The 21,042-nt window shown below is 32.3% G+C and overlaps 1 protein-coding gene across 1 annotated transcript in view; it reads left to right on the forward strand.

Moving 5' to 3' along the window:
• Positions 1-6,784: 6,784 nt before the first annotated feature.
• Positions 6,785-21,042, forward strand: part of LOC133195246 (uncharacterized) — a 46,374-nt gene continuing 32,116 nt past the window's right edge. The window contains exons 1-2 of the mRNA XM_061331103.1: positions 6,785-6,828; positions 10,020-10,101. Of these exons, the coding sequence (XP_061187087.1) occupies positions 6,785-6,828; positions 10,020-10,101 (126 nt within the window). The remainder of the gene's footprint in view (positions 6,829-10,019; positions 10,102-21,042) is intronic.

Genomic DNA, 21,042 nt, shown 5'->3' on the forward strand with positions numbered 1-21,042 from the left:
ATTCCTTTAACCGTAAATTCGAATTGTTGTTTATTTTTTATTTTTAATAAAATTAAATTCACACAATTCGGATTTGTCGCTTCTTCGTTTGAGCGAGTTTGCCCCATGTCGGTAGGTGTAGCCGACTGAGCATCGTGCTTTGCAAGAGAATACTCTAGCTTTGACGTCAGTAATTCTAAAGCCATGAGAAAATATTCGATCTTTAATGGTGTCGAGAAAGGATGAATTGCATCTGAAATATCATCATAAAGATTTTTTGGTGTGACATTGACGGTATTATTTAAACTAGAATTACTAGAATTAGACACATGGAAAATTTTGTAGATTTCCTCAGTTTCTGTATCTAGCCAAATGCATAAATTTACTGTCATTAGGATAGTGAAGGCAATACTGGTTAGTTTATTTATTTGAAGACAATTGGAATCATTGGCACAGAGGTAAAACGTTTGAATAGTCGTAAAAGTACAACACAAAATAATGTATGGCAATGGGCAGGAGCTTTCATTATTTAATGCATCTGCAAAAAATGATGCAATCGTAAAAAAGCCTAGAACAAGAAAAAATAGTCTTTGCACAGAGAAAACAACACTTCCTTCACAACTATTTTTAAAGAAGGTTGCAAGAACCAAAATTAGATAACAAAAGTTTCCAGTCACAGCAATGGTTGTAAGAATTGTACAAAGAGGGTATATGTATTCTGTATCCCCATTTGCTTCTCTTGATAAATCAGATAGAAATCGTAAGCATAGTATAGTGCTTGCGATTAGACCGAAGAAAAACAATGTCATCAAATATACGCAGCATTTGACGTCACTTTTGTTGTCATCAACTGCAAAGGGAAAAATAATAAAGGTGATCGATCAAATTAATTTTAAAACTGCATTAAATATTTCTCCAAAATCTAACAAAGGTTTATGTTTGTTTAAATAAATGTAATTCATGTGTAAGTTCACTTTCTAGGAAAGGTTTTAATGATGCCATATAACTTTTTCCAAATGGAATTTTTATATAAAGAGTCTCATATTACATAAATATTTTTTTGAACATGTTCTCTATTTAGAGATATGAATTGTTTTATCCTTTCACACACACAAACACACACACACACACCCTCACACACACACACACACACACACACACACAGAGTTTACCAGCAACAGTTAGTTTTGTTTCATCGGTTTCTGTCTCTGGTCTGGGAAGGAGACTTGAATCTTCACAAACCTCTATTTCATTCTCATCAGAATTCATCTTCAATTTTCTTTGTTCTCGTTCTTTTAATCTGTCAATAATATGTCTTGTGTTTTATCAAAGATATGTATCATTTGTCTTTTATCTGTTAAATGGATAGAAATATTATGCATATTTTCATTTCTGAATATATTTATATTTTAAAGTTAAATTGTATGAAATTCAAAAATCGTGAAAATTGATTAAGAATAGAATGTTTTTAAAACCGAGAGATTACAAAAAGCGAAAAACAAGAGATCGGAATGGAAAAAAAAGAATATTTTTCGTGCCCATAGTGATGTGGGTATCGTTTCACCACGCAGAAGCTATAGTATAGTTAGCAGTGGTAAGTTTATTTGTTTGATTATTGTTTAACGTCCCTATAGAGAATTTTTCACTCATATGTAGACGCCACCACCTGACGGTGGAGGGCTGCAAATTTAGACTTATACTTGGCAGTCAGGTCCATTAAACAGTGAAGGATCTTTTCGTTCCAGCGACAGTGACACGGGACCTCGATTTATACGGTCTCATCTGAAGGACCGGTCTCCACGTCCCGCATTTGGATTTGAACCCGCGACGTAAGGATCAATTCCTTACACCCCGACTAGACTTGAGGAAATGCTCTTACCACTGCGCAAGTAGTAGTGGAACGTAGTCGAATAAGTGTGTATTATGTATCAAACACAAAGTTTTCTATGAACATTATGCTCACATTACAACAAGGTGAGGTCGTTCAATATATGCCAGCATTCAAATAAAGAAGATGGGTGAACATGACGAGCAAAAAGCCTACAGTGTGACAAACAAGAAGGTGAAAAATTAAATGTCAATTATATCAAAATTTTCCTTAATATTTCATCTAACATTGAAGTACATTTTATGTAAAATCTCTACAATTTGCAAAAATCTCAAAAAGATTGAAATTATTTCCTTATGAAATATTATACATATACACAGACTAAAGAGGGCAAAAAGAGTTATTTTCTCATACTATAACACTATTTTTCGATACGAGTTGGTCTTCGCTACATTATTTTGAAAGTTAATCCACGATGTTTGCATAAAAATATATATATTTTGGTTTCCAAATATATGGAACAAGGACCCACTATACCTTAAAAATATACTTTTATGACATATCATTCGCATCTTTTCGAGAAATACTTAAAGTCCAAGAAGTCAAGGGTCATATCACAGACATGATTTAAATGCCACTATTCGTCAGGACTTGTGTAGTCTAGTGGTTAGAGTGCTAGTCTCGATAGGAAATGATACTCAAATTTTTATTGCTAGGGTTCGAACCCCATGAATACCACTATTTTTTTTTAATAAAAGAATAAATTTTACCGAGAAAATTTTCCTCAGAAAAGTTTTGTTTATCAAAATTTCATAAATTTCAATAAGAAAACTTTACTCTAAATACTGAATTCACAAATTGAACATGATTTTTATATATCTGAAGCTATAGGCTTTCTGCAAGCTATGTTCGCCCATCTCCTTTTAACTAAATCACAGATGAGTTTTAGCGACAAATAAATATATCTATAATTATAGGGTAAGTAAATCCAAATGGAACTCTGTTAGGTTTGTTTAAAAGGTAGGGTTTTCATAGCCTAATGCCCCTAAGTAAGGTAATATAGCATGGACTAGCATGGACTACCGAAACAACCAATTCAAAACTGTCTTGGACCTTGAAAATATATTATGACATATATATGGTTTATCTATCAAAGATGTAATTTTGGCAAGTATATTTTATAGATTCTATAATCGTAAAATTTCAAATAAATTTAATTTTGTTTTTAGATTTAAATATTTATTAAAACGTAATCTAAAAAAATGGTTATAAATAAAGTAGTAATCCCATTCAAAGATTGATACACCGTTCACGGTAGCTCAGACGGTAGAGCGCTCGCGACTGACCTTAGTCGATAAAAAATGGGTAGCAGCTGTTCCTTCGCCATGCGCTCGGCTCTTTGAAGTGAAAGTTGCGGGTCCTTTGGATGAGACCTAAAAAACCGAGGTCCCGTGTCATGACTGGCGTTGGCACGATAAAGATCCCTCACTGCTCAATGGTTGTAAGTGCCGAGAAAAGGTCAATATTTGAAGCCCTTCACCGGTAAATGGTGACGTCTCTATATGAGTGAAAAATTCTCGAATGGTACGTAAAACAACATATAATCAATCAATCAAAGATTGATACTGAATAACGGTTTCAAAAGGTTTCTAGAATCAGTAAACTTTTGATTTGAGAGATCTGATTACTGTTATGTATTATTAGGTAATTAAAAAGATTCATTACAGATGAATGATCAATTTTTTTTTCTTTGCTTTCTGTTTTGACTCTTTCTTTGAATAACTTTGCGATTTTTTTGGCAAGAAATCACCTTTTTGCTATGGTTCTTCATGTTGCCTCAAATTATTTTTATGTCTAGTATATCTAGGATGTATTTTGCCTCTTTTTGTTCTCATCAAATGATTAATATAACACGTATTTATTAAGGAGAAATGATACAAAATAAATAAATAACAAAAATGGATACCTGGATTGGAATGTATTTTAATGATTTTTGATAAAAGTTTGTAGCATTTGTCCTTAATCATTGATACAAAGTAGCATAAGTAAGTAAAGAAATTAGTTAGATCCCAAAAACAAAATAATGCTTATTTTTCTCCCCCCTCTCGATGTTTTCTAGCATTCAGTTTTTACAAAGAAAGTCATTTTTTTTAATTCCTGCTGAAAAATAAACTATTTTGCAACTTACTTATGAAACTAATGATGCCTTCCAAAAGGAAACGTATTTCCATCACACATAATACGTATAATAAACTTGTGAGGAAAAAACTCAACGAAAAATCAATGCACTAATCAAAACTATGCTTATGTTTTGGTGTTTTAGAAACGAGTATCATAAATACTTTTAAAACACACTGTCACGTGAAATGGGTCTTATGGTTAAAAAAAATCCCATACTTTTGTTTTCACAAAACCTTATTTTAAAATGCTTCCTGGATAAATATAAATAAAAACCTTACTTCATTATATTCCGAAATTATATGATATTCATTTCCATCATATGATAGTTATTAGCTACTATTAATAAGTTCAATTAATTCTGAAAGCTTCCTGGTAGATATTTTATCTTTCATTGTACTACATCTCTTTTTTCTAAAGTAATTCTTAATGTATTGTTTCATAAAACACTCAGTTACTTGAGCAAAGGTGAAGTGCAAATAACATACTATACTTATGTATCTCTTTCGTTGAAGCCTGATTTCATGGAAAGGGATATTGAAAAATATATAAGACGTGTAATGACATATTGCACGTGCATGTTGTTAAACTTGTAAATAGCATTATAAAATCGAAAGTGAAAATTTTTTCGCTAGATCTACATGTGCAAATCATTAAACCCATATGAAGTAAGTAAAATTGCAATTGTTTTAATTTAAATTAGTCAATTACTTAGTTGTCCAAATGAATTACAATTTTTTCCGAACAAATTACTAATTTGTCCAAACGAATTACTAATTTGTCCGATCGAATAACTAATTTTATGAGCAGTTAATGACTATAATTATTATATATCAACTTTCACTTGCGGTCTTAAGATTAAAGAAACCTCTATGTAAGGGTAATTTTTATATTGGTTTGAGGGTGGTGATTAGGTATTTGTATTCGATAGACATACTTTCAAAGAAATTCAATATGTTTATGGGGAAAGTGGTCATTCGAACTTACATGTAAAATTTTGGGATGCAGACAAGACGTGTAGGGTGAGTTCACCATGCAATGGGCGCATATATTGCTTCGAACAAACTTGAAGTTATAAATTTGCATTGAGCCTGAATGTCTCCGTGTTTAGACTTGTGTCTGACTAAAATCCGAAGGATTAAAGATGCCAATTTTTATTATCATGTGTTGATAAAAATACCAGGATAATGGCCTTGAAGTTACGCCATATTTGACTCATCAAATGGAAGTAAACAGATTTTTTTTGATTTTGCAAATTTTTCTTACTATCATTAGATTTGATAATTTTATAGATTATCTCAGGAAACTTGATTTCAAAGTTTGTATATTAAATTTTCAAAGAAATGTTTTACTCAGGCCCGTAGGAAGCAATTTCAGTTTTTTTTTTTTTTTTGGGGGGGGGGGTACAGCTATACATTTTCAGTTGAGGGGACATTATCAACTACCAAAAAAAGGTCCTCAAACGTTTTTATGAAGGGGCACAAGCATATAGTAGCTATGTTTTCTATAGTAAACTAATTATCGGCAAAATTATTTGGGGGGCACGCCCCCCGTGCCCCCCCCCCCCCGTTCTTAAGGCCATGTTACTAGTATGTTCATTTTACCATGCATCGGACATTGTCCGATGCATGGATAATTACTTTCTTGTTCTTATATAAAAAACATGTTTAATGCGCAACATATTAAGTGAAAATACAAAGTATCGATATATGAAAACTAGAAGTGGCCTCTTCATATTTCTTCAGACTAGATGATAACCCCTAAGACCAATGCTCAAGTTGCCATATCACGAGGCTTTGCAAGGCCTTTCTACGGCGATGTGATGCAACTAAAATTCACATTGGTTGATCAATAACCTTATTCAAATTAAACTGGAGAATCAGTTTTTAAATTAAGAATAACTATATTTTTATGTCGTTTATTCATAACCATTGCAAGTGTTTTAAAGACCACTGTAATAAAGGTTGGCAAAACATTTGCAAAAATTAACAATTCATTGCAATTTGAAGATGCAAGCCGGTATATTTTTTAGATACTAACAAGGAAATCTACCATTTTTAATGTTAATGTTGAAACAAAAGGGAAAAACATCCATTCTCTGCAGCACTCAATGAATCCATATCCCATTAAAAGACGTGTGTACATGTAGCTAAAATGTGAATTGTATCATAAAGAAAAAATTGCAAAATTCTTTTCCAGCTTTCACATTCCTTGGGCATATATAAAAAAGAATTTATATATCCTCTATTGCATCGCAGGAACATAGAGGGCTTGAAGTTAAATTGCATTTGTAAAGGTCATTATTCAATACATTATCATGCCGAGGTCTGGTTTTAAGAAATTAAGTTGCCAGTTACCATAATCAATACATGATGGTGGAGCCAGTTCGTTAAATAGGTTACTACGAGGGTTGTCCGGTAAAATCGTGGACAAAGCGTTTTTCTCGAAAAATAATGGGCGCACTAAGCTGAAATTTTCAGCAAATGTTTCTTCATCATATCTAAGTGCATCTTAATTTTTTTGATAAAATATAGACAAAAATAAAGATTTTATTATGCTTGAATGTGCACAGGGTACAGTCCTACGGCGCACGATAAAAAATTCAGGGTTTCATTAGCGAATACACGAGTATTATTTCGAAATAAAAGTATTAAATAGATAAGGTTGGGGTAAAAATTATCATATTTTTAATCCACTATCTATTATTTCGTCTTTTGTAAAATATCAAGGCATTTGCTTAATTTTTCGTTGTTTCCCGAGCATTTGAAATGGGAAAGTGGTAAACGCAACACACGAAAAATGGCGACGTTTGGTGACGTTACGGCTCACCGGAGAGCAGTTCAGTTTGATTTAGATGTAGTAATGATGCCCTAAGAAACTTTAAATGACTACAGAAGAAAAACAAATATAAAAATATCACTAGATCTTTAGTATACAAGTGAAATGCGAGTTTTCTAAGCGGAAGTTTATGATCTGGTCCCCGGGTAGAACAAAACATGCGGGCAAACAGCTACTGGCAATAGCAAAAGACGCTGTCACTGTAGACCGTCGATATAAGAGAGCCTGTTTAGTTGAATGATAGTGAGAGTACTGTCCATAACTTACTAATAAATCTTCAAAAGGTCCCAGGTGTGTGCGAGATTGGTTCCTCGACTATTTATCGAGGAATAAAGGGTAAATCAAGTATGTGCATCAATGAAAACCCCGAATTTAAGTGGAGCTTATCTAACTTTTATTTAGAAAAAAGGAAACGTGACGCTGCTTTAGAGACTTTGACGTTATTATCCGTGCACCGTAAGGCGATACCACATATAACATAAAGTCTCATATTTTGTTTATTTGAGCAGATATCTGTTTGAAATTTGCTATGTATAATGATGAAAAATGTACTAAAAAGTAGTGAAAGTTTTAGAACGCAGTGATTATTATTTTTCAATATAGACAACTTGTCCACGATTTTACCGGACAACCCTCGTAATTTTACATTTTCTAAATTTGACATCAATCGTAAATTTCTAATTTCAAGTGGTAGAGAGTTCTATTGCGTCAACTACAGTAGGAATAAATGTAGAGTTTTAAGTTTGAAATATCGTAATTTTCATAATTTCTTATAGAATAAAAATATGTACTACAACGCAATTTGATTTCAGGTTTGATTCAAAATAATGTATTTAACATAGAAAAAAATATCATAAACGAACATTGCGACATGCATTTATTCACTGAAACGTATTAGCATAAGTAAGTTTTTTTGTATCATTTACATTTTATATCACATTGTCACGTGAAATGGGTGTCATGGTAAACAATTCCCAAGTCAACTGAAAATAAAATACCCCTGTACATGTTTTACTATAAATAGATATCTCACTGTATTATTTTTGTCATCATCTAATATCTACAAACAATGTATTAGCTATGATTAAAAATAGCATATTTATGTAAACCTTCCTGCTTATAGTTTGCTCATGTATCATTTCCGAAAACACTAAGGTACTTACACCAAGTTTTAGTTGTGTTAGTTATATGAAAACTAAACATAAATGAATTGCAAAACTTCTATTTCGAGAGAAAGTAATTAACACTGTTTCATTCATTTCAAGTAGGCCAAATATCGTTTTTTGCTGTAAATTAATTTAATTGATTTCTCGGAAAGAGCATTAAAATTTTGAAAAAATAAAACTTCTTAATAATCAATTATAGCAAGTGCAACATGACTCAATAAATTGTTTGCATATATAGCCTACCATACGCACATTTACTTTGCATAACAACATATCAAGCATACGCCTCCTTTAGTGTTCCAAGAAATTATTTAGAATTTTTTATGTTACATTTATTTAAATTGTTGGATTAATAACATGCAAAATAACTTAATGTTACTATTTTATTTAATGACAGTACCACATACTTAATTTCTAATGATACATGCAGTTTTCATGGATAGCCTCCCATTTATTTAATATACCTACCATGATAGTTTGCTGATGCCATTGTAAATAGAAAGCATATTTCAGTATGGGATTGTTAAATCTTGTGATATTTCTGAAAAACCGAATATTTCACTTTCTACTTTGCAATTGTATTGTGTGATACACAAATTCTGAAAAAAAAAAGAGGAATTCAGATAAGGAAAAGAGTTTGTAGGCCAAGTAAACTTACATTCAAAGATCAAAGAAGGCTTGGATATTTGCTAAGTAAGAACAACACTAAGTGTACAAAACGGGGTTTCATTCCTAGTCCAATCAGCTCTTTCCCTCTGTTGAATTCCTTTTTTTTTATAATTTGTCCCATGTAAATCAATAGTAGACAGTGAAATACTCAGTGTTTCAGAAGTATCGCTAGTTTTGCAATTCTTTGATAATAAACATCTACAAAAAGGCTTTCTTTTTTCAAAAACACTCATTTTGAAAATTAGCAATCGAACGGAAGTATACAATGAAATCGGTGATTTTTTCATGAAAACTATATAAAACAAGAAAGTAGCATTTATTGTCATTTAAGAAAAAACTAATTTTAAACAATAAATATTTTATTTTTAAAATATTTTGAAAAAACATTTCACGAAAAAATTCTCAATAATTTTTGGGAACACTATATTTGCAAAACATGACAATAGCAAAACCAACTCACTAGGTATAATGCCAAAGCGTTTCATCGGATGTTATATCTGGTTATGACATTTGAGAAAGTCAGTTGTACATCCTGTGTAAAGAAGTATCGAAACTATGTCGCTCCTTGATGAAGGAATCGTTTAGCACTTCTCTTGCTTTACTTTCTATAGATATTGCTTGATTTAGTCAGACAAGCTTTTTGAAAAGCTATTACTTGTATCAATTACCTATATTTATTTCTTTCCTGCGTAAATTAGATATATAACAGAAGCCCAATAGTGCAAACAAAAACTAAAAAAAAGATACAAAATTAAAAAAAAAAAAAAGAAATTAAAAAAAAAAAAAAGAAAGAAAGAAAATGATAATATAAAAAAGAAAATACAAAATAAAAACCAAAATTATCAAATAGGAAAAACGAAATAAAAAAAAAAAACGAAACTAAAATACGGAATTTAGATGTGCATGTATGTTAAAGCCCGAGATAATAAGCACCGCCTTCAGATTTACCTGGTCTGTATACCCCCGTCAATTCAAGTGAATTAAGGTTTATCATTGGGTGCTTAAAATTGATTGACATTTAGCTACTAGTTCCTGTGTATACCTTGTACACCTTGTTTGACGCTCGTGGAGACCATCAAATTAACTTTTGGTCTTTTCATGTTTACCGCATATACAGGCTGTATAACAGCGCGATAAAGAAGCCTTCTGCAAAAAAAAAAAAAAAAAAAAAAAAAAAAAAAAAAAATAATAATAATAAATCTTAATTTACAGCATTAAATTAATTTATGTAAAACATCTGACATGGCAAGAAGAACAACTCTGATTTCTTTCTTCGTTCAATTTACATTCTTGTAATCTGATAATTTCTTATCAGCAACCGACCAGATGCTCTAATTTTGCACACGCCTTCATTCTTCCAGCGTGCATTGCCTCGTCAACATACATTCGCCAGTCAACTTGATTTGTTTTTATTGTGGGATATTCAACCCCTTATTATCGCAGGTACAAAGCTCAAATCTGTACAACGAATTTCTTATTTTTGTTATTTTGTTGGATTATTCTTTATATGTGCCTTGATGAGATTCTTTGGGCTGCTTCTGTGTATGCTTTGCAATCTGATGCTTTTTGTGTTTGACTGGCGAAAAACGTAAATACATTGTATGACTGCGTTAAATGATTGTATATTGTACTTGAGATATCACTTCTACGAAATGTCATGAAACATTGCATGAGAAATATATGTTTAATTAAACCCTGTACTGTTACAAGTGGTAACATGTGATTTAGTATCAGCTCCAGTAGACTGTGAGCTGGCACAGTTGTAAACGTACATTCCCGAAGGCATGAGTTTGCAGAGTGAGCTGACACTAATGCATCTCATATGATGTTGCACGTACGTTTTGGAATGTGCTATGGCACATAAAGTATGCATTTGTATGACCTTTCACTCCTAGAATAATTTCTTGAGCCATGGCGAAAAATTACGATGGAAATAGAGTAGGGAAAAAGCTGCTAACACGACGCTTTTTGCGTATAATGGATAGCGAGGATAAAAGCAAAATATCAGTAACAACTTTGCCTTTGTGTACAAAGTATTGAGGGTTTCTTACCCAGTATTTCTCGCTACGTGGGTTGTTATCTCCTCACCGGGGTGTTAAAAATATTTTTGAAAGAAATACGTATGTTAACAATTGATATATAATTCGTTCGAAATTGGTTAATTATAATCTAAATTTACTTAAATACTGTACGAGTATTTTTAACTCTATGAAAGCATCGTTCTCACAAATTTTTCACCATAGGACACATTTGCTAAAAATAGGATCACGCGACTTTTCATGAAGACGGGAAGTAATATATAAATATTGCATGTAGTTGAGTGTAACATTGAAAATTTTCACCCCAAGAAAACCATTGTCAACCGAGGCGCAGCCGAGGTTGACAATGGTTTTCGAGGGGTGAAAATTTTCAATGTTACACTCAACTACATGCGATATTTATTATATTATACTGAATGTTTTATACAAATACATATAACAGTGAACCTTGCGCGCATAAATTCTGCGCAGTCACTATTTTTTGGAATATCACCCGTCGTCAAGCAATGTTGACTGTTGCTACGCTGGAGGGCGTGGCTTCAACATTCAGCGGGTAATAGTGTTTTTTAACAAATGTTTCTCGACGAATCAGATTCAACTAATTTACATGAAAGTATAATATCTGTTAATATTGACCGTGATCGAGGCTACGATATTCACGATAATAATTTTTAAAAAATTTGAAATGGACAAGAAGGATGAATATCTTATATTACTTCAAAAAATATACCTGTATTCGTTAATTTTAACAATGAACTTAACTCATTGCTAAAATGACTTAAGGTACACAGATTTTTACAAAAATCGATGGGATTTTCGTTTGTTTGACATTAGTGTAATAATGATATTTTCTATCGATGTAGAAATCTAATAATTTTATTTCCCGATGAAATGTAGGCCAAACAAGCTGTACAGGTAATACTCATGGACTTCCTGTGTATACTGTTTGTGTATAGGGATTAACGCTCTGCACGGTCTGCACGACCGTCAATGCCTCGGGGTACCAAGCATGTAAAATTAAGTCCCTCCCCTTACTTGAGAAAACTCTGCGGTTAAAAATCTCGGCCTTTAAGGACGTGGACCCATGAATCATTCCATTAGGCGCACCTGTTTTAAAGCATTAATTCTATATAAAGACCTGATTTTTTTTTCAACATTAATACAAGTGTGATAACATTCACATTTACACTCAGCTCTTCTCATATGAATAGCATAATAACCAGATGGAATAGACGATCACAACAGGGGGAATTTTTCACCTTTGGTTATCAAATACGCTTAGATCTATGTTTTTATCTTACATTTATGTGAAGTTTGACCAGTTTGATGAATTTGCAAGTGATTCTAGAGAGGACTATTACAAATTAACATTAGCTCTCTTAATCCCTCAGCCATCAGGTATATTTATCAGCAAACAATGAATCTGGACATGAGACATCAAGGGGATGAGGAAAATATTCGTATGTTCAGAAAATCTTGAAAATTAATAGAGGTTTATTAATACATTTTAAAATTTACTCAAGCTACTATTTTCCATTAGTAAAAAGCAAGTGCAATTACATCTATATGATAATAAGCGAAAAGCCAAAGTGCGGTTTATTTTTCCGACTACAATTTCAAAGAGAAGTAAAACAAAAGAAAGAAAATGAATTCAAACGATGGGAAACTAAATATACAATTATTATAATAAAATGTATACTTGTAATGATTTGATCATTCGTATATGTGTGGACAGACAAAGTTAACTTCAAAATGATTCGATTAGGTTTAAAATGAATCAGATATCCTCATGACATTGTGTGAAATTCAAATTATTAACATCGTAGATATTGCTTATAGCATGGTTATTAAGAGATGAAAGAATAAATGTGAAGGAAATTGATTTCGGTAAGTATAGCCTCCAGATTTGAGTATTAGTGAAATGGTTTTCCTGTGACAGAATATCTTTCTTTTTCAGAACCCTGACTTGAATAGGAGACAAAACTTAAAACTTCATTTGTCAATCTGTTTAATGACACTTTGAAATTCTAAGAAATTTTCCCCTGTAAAAAACGAAAAAAAAATCTACATACATTTTGATCAAGTGGCATGTTTTTAAGTGACAAATAATTCATAATACAGAGTAATAAATGGTCATAGGCAAATTTTGCTCCAGTCAGAGTCTCTATTGCAGCAAAAGCCTTCTTTGATTTTTTCAGTATATGTACAACGATCTCCATTCATTATTCATTTCATCGAGAAAGACACGACAAAGATAGGATAAGCACGATTATATACTTTCAAAATATTGGATTTATGACTGGTGAAGAAAGGAAGAAATTTTACATACAAAAGTATTGGACTCCTTTTGAAAAACCGAAAATTTTAAAAAGTTTTCGGAGTTTAGAGACTGACAGAGTGTTTGACATTGGGACAAAAATAGAAAAAAAAATCGGAAATCCTAATCATCAGGAAACCAGGAAAATGTCTAAATGCAAATGATTAGTTTGAACAGAAAAAAAAAGTAAAAGGGAAGAAACAAAATTGTTCTCAAATGATAAATGAGCTTAATCCGTACGTAAATACATGTGAAACGTTTAACCCTGTCTCTCTCACTTGACGGAAATAGTTAAAATGTAATGAGACAAGCCGTCATTCCGGTCCTTGATGATGAAGATCTGTTGACGTTTGGTGTAATATTAATTAATAACTTACGTATATGACTGGACCTGATTTAGTAAACTTAACTCGATTAACTTGACTGTTGGACGGAATGATGATTACTTTATATAATCTATATGCGAGACGCCTTGGATTTTAACTCCCCCATCTAGCAATAGCATCCTCAAACAGTTTTAAAACTGCCGATTCGAAAATGTTAATTGTATGTTGAATACTTTATAAAGACAAAATTGTTTTTTATGGGGAACGCTTTTTGTGACTAAGGTACCCCTTTTAAATTTTTATTTTGACTTTCCACACGTGGTTATGAGAAATGTATTTAGATGTATTTATATATCCTGTAACAACGTTTAATTGGAAAAACAATAAAATAAATGTTTTATTCAAGATAATTATTTTCTTAATTAAGGATGACAAATTTGAATTATAATTGTTCTTGATTTTATTTTCGTGTGGCGCGACACCAGAAATCGCTATCGAAAGTAGAACAAAAATGACGCCGAAATGAATTTTCAAATGTAAGGTGTATAAGAAATAACTTTGAAGGTTAATTGTAACTAAACTTCATTGCGGAGAGGACTGTGACGGTAAAAATTGTCGTTTTGTACATATTGTCGTCGGCAACAATATGTACTTACCTTTATTGCACATATTGCCGTCCATCGGTACGTATTGTCGCCAGCTGAAAAGTTAAACATGTACATATTGTCACTGGCGACAATATGTGTCTCACTCTCCTATATTTTCCCATGTAAAACTTTGATCACCCATTGTGACTCACCCTACCCCGGGGGTCATGATTTGAAGATACTTGAATCTACACTACTGATAGTACTTCCATATAAACATTACTAATCACGGGCCTACTGCTGTTTTTAATGGTGAATCGAAAAATTTCAGAAAGGGGGAGGGGTCAGAATTTTTTAGACAAGATAAAAATGTCATATGTGTGCGATGCTGTATTACTATATATTAAGTAAATTATTTCATTATGAAATTTTACCTGTGGATCCACCTTTGGCTCTTGAGAAGAATTCTAAAAAAAATTCTGTATATATTACTAGTATGTAAAACTTTGATCTCCCATTGTGGCCCTACTCTAGCCCTTTGGGTCATGGTTGAACAAACTGATTTTGCTTAAGTTTGTTTGTTTGTTGTTTAATGTCCCTCTCTCGAATTTTTCACTCATATGGAGACTCCACCATTTGCAAGTTTTCAAAATAAGCTTCAATTAATTTTTTCTTACACAGTGGTTCTTGAGAAGATTTTTAAAAGATGTTACTAATGTTTCACCAATTCCTAACTTATTCTCTTGAAAGAGAGCATTGTCCTTCATTTAAACAAACTTGAATCCCCTTTATCCACGGATGCTTTGAGGCAATTTTGGTTGAAAGTGGCCCAGTAGTTCGTGAGAAGAAGCTGAAAATGTAAAAAATTTATAGACGGACGGACGGACGACAGACAAAAAGTGATCAGAAAAGCTCACTTTAGCTTTTACCTCAGGTGAGCTAGAAGTGCCAACCCCAACACCAATTATATCGGCGTTTTAGAAGAATGTAAAACTAATTTCCAGATATTTATTACTACTGAACAAAAAAAAAACCATTCAATCTCAAAGTATATATACAAAAAAAAAAAAAAAAAAAAAAAAAAAAAAAAGAATAGGTTAATTTATCAGATATCTCAAGTGTTACGGTATCTTGACATTTCATTGTGATATGCACCAATCCTGGACAGAATTTTCTAACCGAAACCTTTTCTCCCCACAGTATTGCGAGTTATGCTAAATAAATACAACTTGTTCACTTATTAACTCACATACACTCTGTCTCTGTCTATCCTTCTTTCTGACTCTCTCTCTCTCTGAGTGTTTTTTGTGTCAATCTCTCTCTCTCTCTCTTCACGACCTTAGTAAGTATTCTTCATCACAATATATCGGCGACAAAATGTGCAAATGTTCACAGTACATATTGTGGCCGACAACAAAATGTGCCGATGCGTGAATGTACATTTTGTCGTCCATTATGCACGAGGAAAAAAGGCTCGTCTCAGTACATATTGTTGCCGGCGAAGATATGTACCGATGGACAACAATGTGTGCAGTGAGGATTGGTACATTTTGTCGCCGACGACAATATGTAGAGAACGACAATATGTTCCGTCCCAGTACCATTGATGTGATAAAGGCTTGGATTAAATTATTGAGGAATTTGGAACCTTTATGTGAAGGAATCCTTGTGTTGATCAATTTGGCGATTTATTCCTGAATGATTCGCTTAACATTGCATCGTTGCTATCGTTTTATGTCTAAAATTTCCTTTTAAGTCGATGGAAGGGAAAATATTTAGATAAAAGACGCCAGAGCGCTACCGATATATTATCTCCAACCACATATGAAACGCGGAAGTTTTTACAAAACACGTGAAAATTTCCTGCTCCCAATCCGAGCAAACTTCCTGTCATATTCATTTATGATGATTCAAGAAATCTAGAGTGCCACACAGTTATTAAAGACTTCGGAAACTACGTTTTTGAACTGCTCTCAATAGAATTTATTTACCATCTAGAAATATAAGTAAACAATATAATTACCTCCAAATGGGTTTATCTTAAAAACTCTTTTAATGCCACACGATTATTAAACATTTGGATGTATTTCATTTATCACTTTTTAAACTTGACAATGGAATAATTTCTCCCTTTGTTAATGCAGAGATAAGCTTTTGCAACATTACAGAAAAATGAATTGAATGGGTAATGCAAATGTCTGCATTGGTTGCATCTGTAATCCATGTTTCAGAAAGAGACAATGGAAGTTTCTATGTTTATATATGTATACATTCGTTTAAAAATTACATGTATTTTAACCATATGATTAAGTAGATTAATTAAAGAAAATTACATTTTTAAATTTTATTTCTTTTAAAAGGTATACTTAAGACTGTAACTCTTACTTGTAATACTACATTCATACATTTTCTTAATTCTACATCCATTGTGAAATGGTATCCCCAATATTTTCAATTTATTCTTTTTTTTTCAAAATTTACGCCTATTGCAACATTTATTGAAATAATACCAATAAAAACCAGTTTTTCTTTTTTTCTTTTTGTCTGATCAATATTTTTTGCTTCCGACATTTAAATATTGACTTCAAAGTCAAGACTGAGGTTTAGATTTAACTAAATGTATTTTTTGGATTGCTTTTCTTTGATTCCCATAATTTTTATGTGTGCTTGATTATAATATATTCACATTGTTGATGTGTGCTTCATCATAATATATTCACATTTTTAATGTGTGTTTTATCATAATATATTCACATCCACTGAATTTGTTAGATTTTTTTTCTTTTTTATATTTTCTAATAACACTGATTGCCTTATTCAACAAATAAATTCTTAACTAGTAAGATATGTTTCTAAAACTTAACAAACAATGTTACATTAAGAGCAATTATACAAACTTTCACTCCTTTAAGTCATCCCACTCAAAATATAAACTAAACCATTTTACTAATTCTGAAACCAGAGTATAACTATTGAAATTTGAAAGTACACTTGATTTAACAGTTTGTATTAGTGCATAAATACGTTTTTGTTCTAAAAAAAAAAAGAAAATAAAAAAAAGAAAATAAAAACATTTAGCAAAAAAAAAAAAAAAAAAAAAAAAAAAAAAAAAAAAAAATAACGAAAAAAAACCCCAATAATTCCAACAAGAAGGGCAGAGAATATTATTAGTTTTCCAAATTCAAGTTATACTGTCTAATCCTAGCATTTGATTCAGTTTCCTGTATGAATTTCTGTGAGCATGTTCAATTTCTGTATGATTGCATATTTGTCTGATCTGAGCTTATTTCATCTCAAAAACATCAACAAATAATTACTTCCGTATGGCAGGCCTTAATGTTTCCGTGTTGCAATCTGATTTTTATTTAAGGGATCCAAGTATCGAAGCATGAGTTGAAATGAAAGCGACTTCTAAAATATGTCAGAAGAATCAAATTTCTAAGGAAATCTAATTGCTTTGGATTGTAATAAGTACTCAAGAGTGTGATAGTAAATGCAGTTTTCCATGGAATAGCCCCTAAATGGTTATATGTTCAGAATTATGGAATGCAATCTTAACATCTTTGGAAATCTTTGTGTTCTTATAATATACGTAAGCGTTGATGCCAAATATGCTTTGATTCAGAACTGTACTTATGTGAGTGACAGAGATGGAGTAAAAGTAAATTGTTCCTCCCAGGGATTGACAACTGTGCCAGAATTTTGTCAAAATGTGCAAGCTCTGAATAACGTTTCCATTGGAAAAATAGCTACTGATCCACTTAAAATTATTGAGCTTGACTTGTCGAACAATAACATCCGTAATCTCTCTGACAATCCATTTCATTGTCTAAGAAATTTAAAAGTTTTAAATCTGGAAAGAAACAAGGTCGAACTTTCAAACAGAAATTACTTTAAGGGATTGTTTTCGCCTTTGATATCACTGTTTCATCTAAATATAAAACACAACTCGAAGGAAGGATATATAAATGACACCATTTTTGCAGAATTGAAAACATTAGAAGTACTTTCCATCGACACGCCAAATGGAACAGTATTTGGAAAACATTTTTCTCAGTTGAGGAAACTGCATACTTTGGATCTTTCAGGAATAAATGGATACTGTTATATGAGACGAATTAAAGAGAACACTTTTCAGTACTTTCCATTTCTTCAAATTTTGGACATATCTGCATGTATGATCAAATATACTGACAAGGGAGCGTTTGGTATCCTTCACCATTTATCAGAACTATGTCTTTCATACAATGTAGATCTAGGATTTGAAAGTTTAGGAAACATAACATTCAATCTACAAAATACAAATATTCAGAAGCTGCATTTGGAAAACATCAGGTGCTTCAGAGGAGCTGGAACACAACTTTGTAAGAGTCACTTAAAATACCTTTTAAATACAGAATTAAAAGAGTTGAATTTAGCAGGAAATCGACTAGAATGGATGGAAAAAGGCGTGTTAAGTAATCTACCTAAAACCCTCCAAAAACTGTCTATGGCAAATAACAGACTATCTCTGGGGTTATATGATTTTGAATATCGCCTACTAAAGGAATTGAGAGAATTAAATGTTAGTTTACAGCTGAACCCACCGAGTGTAATAGAAAAACTATTTCAGATTTGCGACGAGAATCCCGACAAACTTCCTTGCCCATCACTTGGGGAAGAATTACAGGCAAAAACAATTCTATACAAAAATGGACAGAGGCAAGATTTGCATTTGGAGAAGGCAAAAGAGAAAAAATCCATACCTTATGTTACGTTTTATCTACCCCCAAAGCTTGAGGTTTTGTATTGGTCCTCTAGTCGTTTGTTTGGATATTTAGGCAGAGTCGGATTTCATGCAACCTCTCTTAGAAAAATATATATGCAAAACAACATTTGGTACTCATGGAAAGGTCCAATATATGGATTAGATTCTGTAGAAGAACTTGATCTCTCTCAAAACTTTTGCTTCAACATTTCAACAGAATTTCTGTTACACTTTTCTGGTGTTAAAACATTAAAATTCAGAGGCAACAATCTAGCAGAAAGTTTATCATCGGATTCTAAAGGATTAATTTTCAGAAATCAGGTAAACCTGGAATTCTTAGACATATCTAATAACAATATAGAATATCTACCAGGGCAAATATTTATTAATGTCACAGGTATCAAGCAACTATTGCTTCAAGGAAACCGTCTTTACAAATGGGGAGTGAAAATAAATCATATGAGAAATTTAAGATATCTTGATCTCTCAGGGAACCGCATAGAGACCCTCACTTCCACTGACATAGAGTATCTTAATCAGCATTTTCAAGCCGGGAATCTCACCGTGGACTTATCCAATAATCGTCTTTCTTGCACTTGCGAAAACCTAAACTTCTTACATTGGATAATAAAGTTTTCTCCGCATTTCAAAGATTTCAGCGATTATTTCTGCCTTGATGAATCTCGCTTTGTTCAAAATCTTCAGAATTCGGTAAATATATTGGACAAAAATTGTAAATCATATTTGATCTGGTATGTTATTAGTTGCATTGGATGTACTTTGGTGGTCACCATTACCGCATGCTACTTAGTTTATAAAAACCGCTGGAAAATACGTTACTTACGATACATAGCAGACAAAAAATTAAAGGGATATCACCGCCTTGAATCAGGTGGAGGCGATGATACTTTTGAATTTGACGCTTACATATCCTACTCTGCAAAAGATGTATCATTTGTAAAAGAAGAAATGATACCCAACCTTGAAGATAATAATGACCATCATATAAGACTTGCAGTAATGCATAGAGACATGGAACCTAGCGGAGACCATGCAAATAATATTATGGATTACATCAGTCGAAGTAAAAGAACTATTTGTGTTGTCTCTAAGAATTTTCTGGAATCCGACTGGCAGGACTACGAGTTAAATATGGCCAGGATGGAAGGAGTTCAAGCGAGAAAAACATTGAATTTTGTACACTTAATCCTAATGCCAGGTGTATGCAAGTCGAAGATTCTTCAAAAAGCTCGTGATTTTATAAAGAAGGGTTATTATTTGGAATATCCTGAGGAAACCTTTGGACAACCAGTGTTTTGGGAAAGTCTTAGACAAGAGATAGAGAAAGATCTGTCGTCAACTCTATAAAAAAGCAGTGTTTTTAGTATGAAAATGAATAATTTCTAAGTTCAAGCTTTGGCTGAGTACTTTATATGCAAATTTTTGTATTCAAAGGCAGAGAAATAAGAACCTCCTTCAAATTTACCTGATCTAAGGACCTCCGTCAATCAAACGAATTAAGGTCCAGGATTGGGTGATAGAAACTGACATACATTTAGTTCCTAGTTCTGTGTATACTTAAGATATTCCTAGGTACTTTTTCTGGGTCTCATGGCGATCGCCAAACTAATTTTTGGCCTTTTGATGATTACTGCATACTGATTATCCCAGTGTGAAAATGATACTGTACTGATAATACGAAAATGTTCGGCGTGGCAAGATATTTCATGGATATTTTATGAAATACACTGTATGTAGTATGTAAAACAATTTTATTCAAAAAGAAAATTATGCTTATTTTAATATTTTTTCAAGTCAGTTTTGATCATTATGGGGTATGTACATTAAATTTACACGCACCCAGCAGCCCTACAGAAAGTGCTGAACTTCGATCATTGAAATCGTCATTTTATGTCATTATTTTACATGTATTAATCATTTATGATACGTTATGAGGATAACATGGATAAAAGGTGTCTACTGGAAATATATTTGAGTTCATTACGAAGCAAGCAGAATGTTGTAGGCCATCATAAATATGTCATAAAATTTAGAATACGAGGATAAAAACTTTAATTCGAATTTACGGTTGTACATGTGTCCCTAAACAATATAAGGTGTAGTGACTTTTCATCCTTGTCAAGGAATTTCTGTTTAGTTTAGCCTCTCAGCCTAAAGGTCTATATTACATTTATTCCTCCTTCTTTAATATATCTCTTAAAACTTAATTAGCTCTATTTTCAGCAGTGATTTGAAACAAAATACTAGTACTAAAATCTCAGAATAAGCCATATTGATAAAATCCAGTTATCAATGAATCATGCACTACTTTTCATGAAGATTAAAAAAGTGCAATTTGCTATGGAAT

The sequence above is a fragment of the Saccostrea echinata genome, unplaced genomic scaffold (assembly GCF_033153115.1).
Source record: "Saccostrea echinata isolate AGI-Se365-2 ecotype Australia unplaced genomic scaffold, CSIRO_AGI_Sech_v1 ptg000029l, whole genome shotgun sequence".
NCBI classification, from domain to species: domain Eukaryota; kingdom Metazoa; phylum Mollusca; class Bivalvia; order Ostreida; family Ostreidae; genus Saccostrea; species Saccostrea echinata.